Source organism: Macrobrachium rosenbergii, chromosome 41 (assembly GCF_040412425.1).
Source record: "Macrobrachium rosenbergii isolate ZJJX-2024 chromosome 41, ASM4041242v1, whole genome shotgun sequence".
NCBI lineage: Eukaryota > Metazoa > Arthropoda > Malacostraca > Decapoda > Palaemonidae > Macrobrachium > Macrobrachium rosenbergii.
Genome location: NC_089781.1, coordinates 43109313 through 43111671, shown reverse-complemented (window position 1 = coordinate 43111671; position 2359 = coordinate 43109313). Strand labels below are relative to the sequence as shown.

At 56.5% G+C, this 2359-nt stretch overlaps 1 protein-coding gene across 1 annotated transcript; it reads left to right on the top strand.

Annotated features, from left to right (window-relative positions):
- The first annotated feature begins 1567 nt into the window (after positions 1-1567).
- Positions 1568-2137, top strand: LOC136827126 (uncharacterized). Its single transcript, XM_067084887.1, has one exon. It carries the CDS (start codon positions 1568-1570, stop codon positions 2135-2137), a length of 570 nt encoding a protein of 189 aa, XP_066940988.1.
- Positions 2138-2359: the final 222 nt, after the last annotated feature.

Here is a 2359-nt window from a genome sequence, read left to right as displayed (position 1 = left end):
GCGCTGTAGGACATCCCCAAAACCGCCATCGTCATGCCCTTTGGGTCTTATGTCTTTGCCTTCTCCACCTTCGGTCTGAGGAACGAGGGCGCGACCTTCCAGAAGTTGATGGATAGCATCCTGGGGGACCTGGACTTCTGCATCTGCTACGTCGACGATATCCTAATCTTTTCCAGATCCTGGGAGGGACACCTGTGACACATCCGGAAAGTCCTGCAGTGCCTGCAGGAGAGTGGCCTCGTCATCAGGTTTGACAAATGCACCTTCGGCGTTGAGAAGGCGGAGTTCCTGGGCCACGAGATATCCCCGGAAGGCATCCGCCCAGTGTCATCGAAGGTCGAAGCTGTTGAGAAGTTCCCCACCCCTACCTCTATCAGGGCCGTACAAGAATTCCTCGGGATGGTCAACTACTACAGAAGATTCATCCTGGGGATTGCTCACACCATGGCCCCCCTGACGGAGGTCCTGAAGGGACGTCCAAAGACCTTAGTGTGGGGCCCCAACCAGCAAAAGGCTTTCCTCCTGACAAAGGCCTCCCTTGCCAAAGCAACAGTTTTGATCCACCAGGACCCCAGCACTCCCCTCCAGCTGATGATGGACGCCAGCAACGTCACCTGTGGAGCAGTCCTAGAAGAGGTCATCAGAGAGACCCCTCAGCCCATTGCCTTCTTCAGTAGGAGGCTAAACCCTGCTGAGTCCTGCTACAGCAGCGCCTTCGACCAAGAACTCCTCGCAGCATACCAGGCGGTGCTGCAGTTCAAGTTCCTCCTGGAGAGGACACTCTTCACAATTTGGACTGACCACCAGCCGCTAGTCCACGCCTTCACGAAGCTGGGCGACGCATGGTCCTCTAGGCAGCAGTGGCACCTCGCAGCCATTGTGGAGTTCACCTGCACCATCAAATACCTCCCCAGCAGGAAGAACCCGGTAGCTGATGCCCTCTCGAGAATCGAGATCAATTCCATACAGCTCGGGATCGATTACGAGGACTTCTCCTGCGGACAAGCTGCTGACCCTGAGACCTCAGCCTACCATACAGCCGTCATGTCGCTGAAGTGGAAGGATGTGCCCTTCAGCTCAGAAAGATCAACATTACTGGACGCCCCCACCCCCTGGTACCCGCCACCAGAGGTCAGCTGATTTCCAACATCATCCACGGCCTATCCTACCCCTCTGGAAGGACAACAGCCAGACTACTGACGTAGAAGTTCGTCTGGCATGGCATACAGAAAAACACGACAGCCTGGGCAAGACAATGTATGCAGCGTCAGGCAAATAAAGTGGGATGGCTCACCAAATTGGGAGTGGGCAAAATCCCCCAGCCAAAGAGATGCTTCGGGCACACCCATGTCGATGTAGTAGGACCTCTTCCCCCATCAGGAGGAGCCAGATACCTACTGACAGTCGCCGACCGCTCCACCAGGTGGCCCAAAGCTACACCCATGGAAGAAGCCACCTCCAGTGCATGTGCGGAAGCCCTCCTCTCCAGCTGGATCAGCTGGTTCGGTGTCCCAGATGATGTAACGACAGACAGGGGCCCGCTTTCCTGTCTGAGCTGTGGACCACCATGGTACATCTAATGGGGACCACTCACCACAGCTCCACCGCCTACAACCCCGCAGCCAACAGAATGGTGGGAAGGTTCCACAGGTGTCTGAAGGTGTCCCTCATGGATTGTTGCTCCTCTGAAAACTGGAAGTACCAGCTGCCCTGGGTCCTCCTTGGGTTGACGACCGCCCCCAGCGGCACTGGCGACCCCTCCTCAGTGGAAAAAGTCTACGGGAAGACTCTGGTAATCCCGGGGGAACTCATTGCAGAGAACAGGGATGACATAGGAATGCAGAGGCTCCGATACAGGGTTGGAAAGTTTGCCCCCTGCCAAAAGACATTCACCGACAGGATGTCCCCCTTCATGCCCCCTGGGCTGTCCTCCTCCACCCATGTCTTCGTCAGGGGCGACGCCATACGCCCACCCTTGACTAGACCCTACAGGGGACCTTTCCTTGTACTGGAAAAGAACAAGAAGGCATTCCAAATATCCATCCATGGGCGGGAAGACTGGGTGTCAATAGATCGTCTCAAACCTGCACTCCTGGAGGGCGGGCAACGAAGGTGGACCCCAAGATCTCCTGCGTGATATGGCGACCCCTCGAACAACCCCGGTTGCAGGAAGGAGGCGAGGGCATCCCCGGAAAACCCAAAAACCTGATGGAAAGGCACCCCAACAAACCACTGCAGAGGACACTGGGGAAGGCGACCACCCTCTCCAGTTGACATCAAGAGAGGCCCCCTTCGTCACCCCAGCAGATACCTGGTTTAATCAGACGTTGCCTCTGTCTTGGGGGGGGCGAGTATTGTA

Excerpts from the sequence above, each read along its gene's own strand:
- LOC136827126 (XM_067084887.1), top strand. The coding sequence starts at position 1,568 with ATGGTACATCTAATGGGGACCACTCACCACAGCTCCACCGCCTACAAC.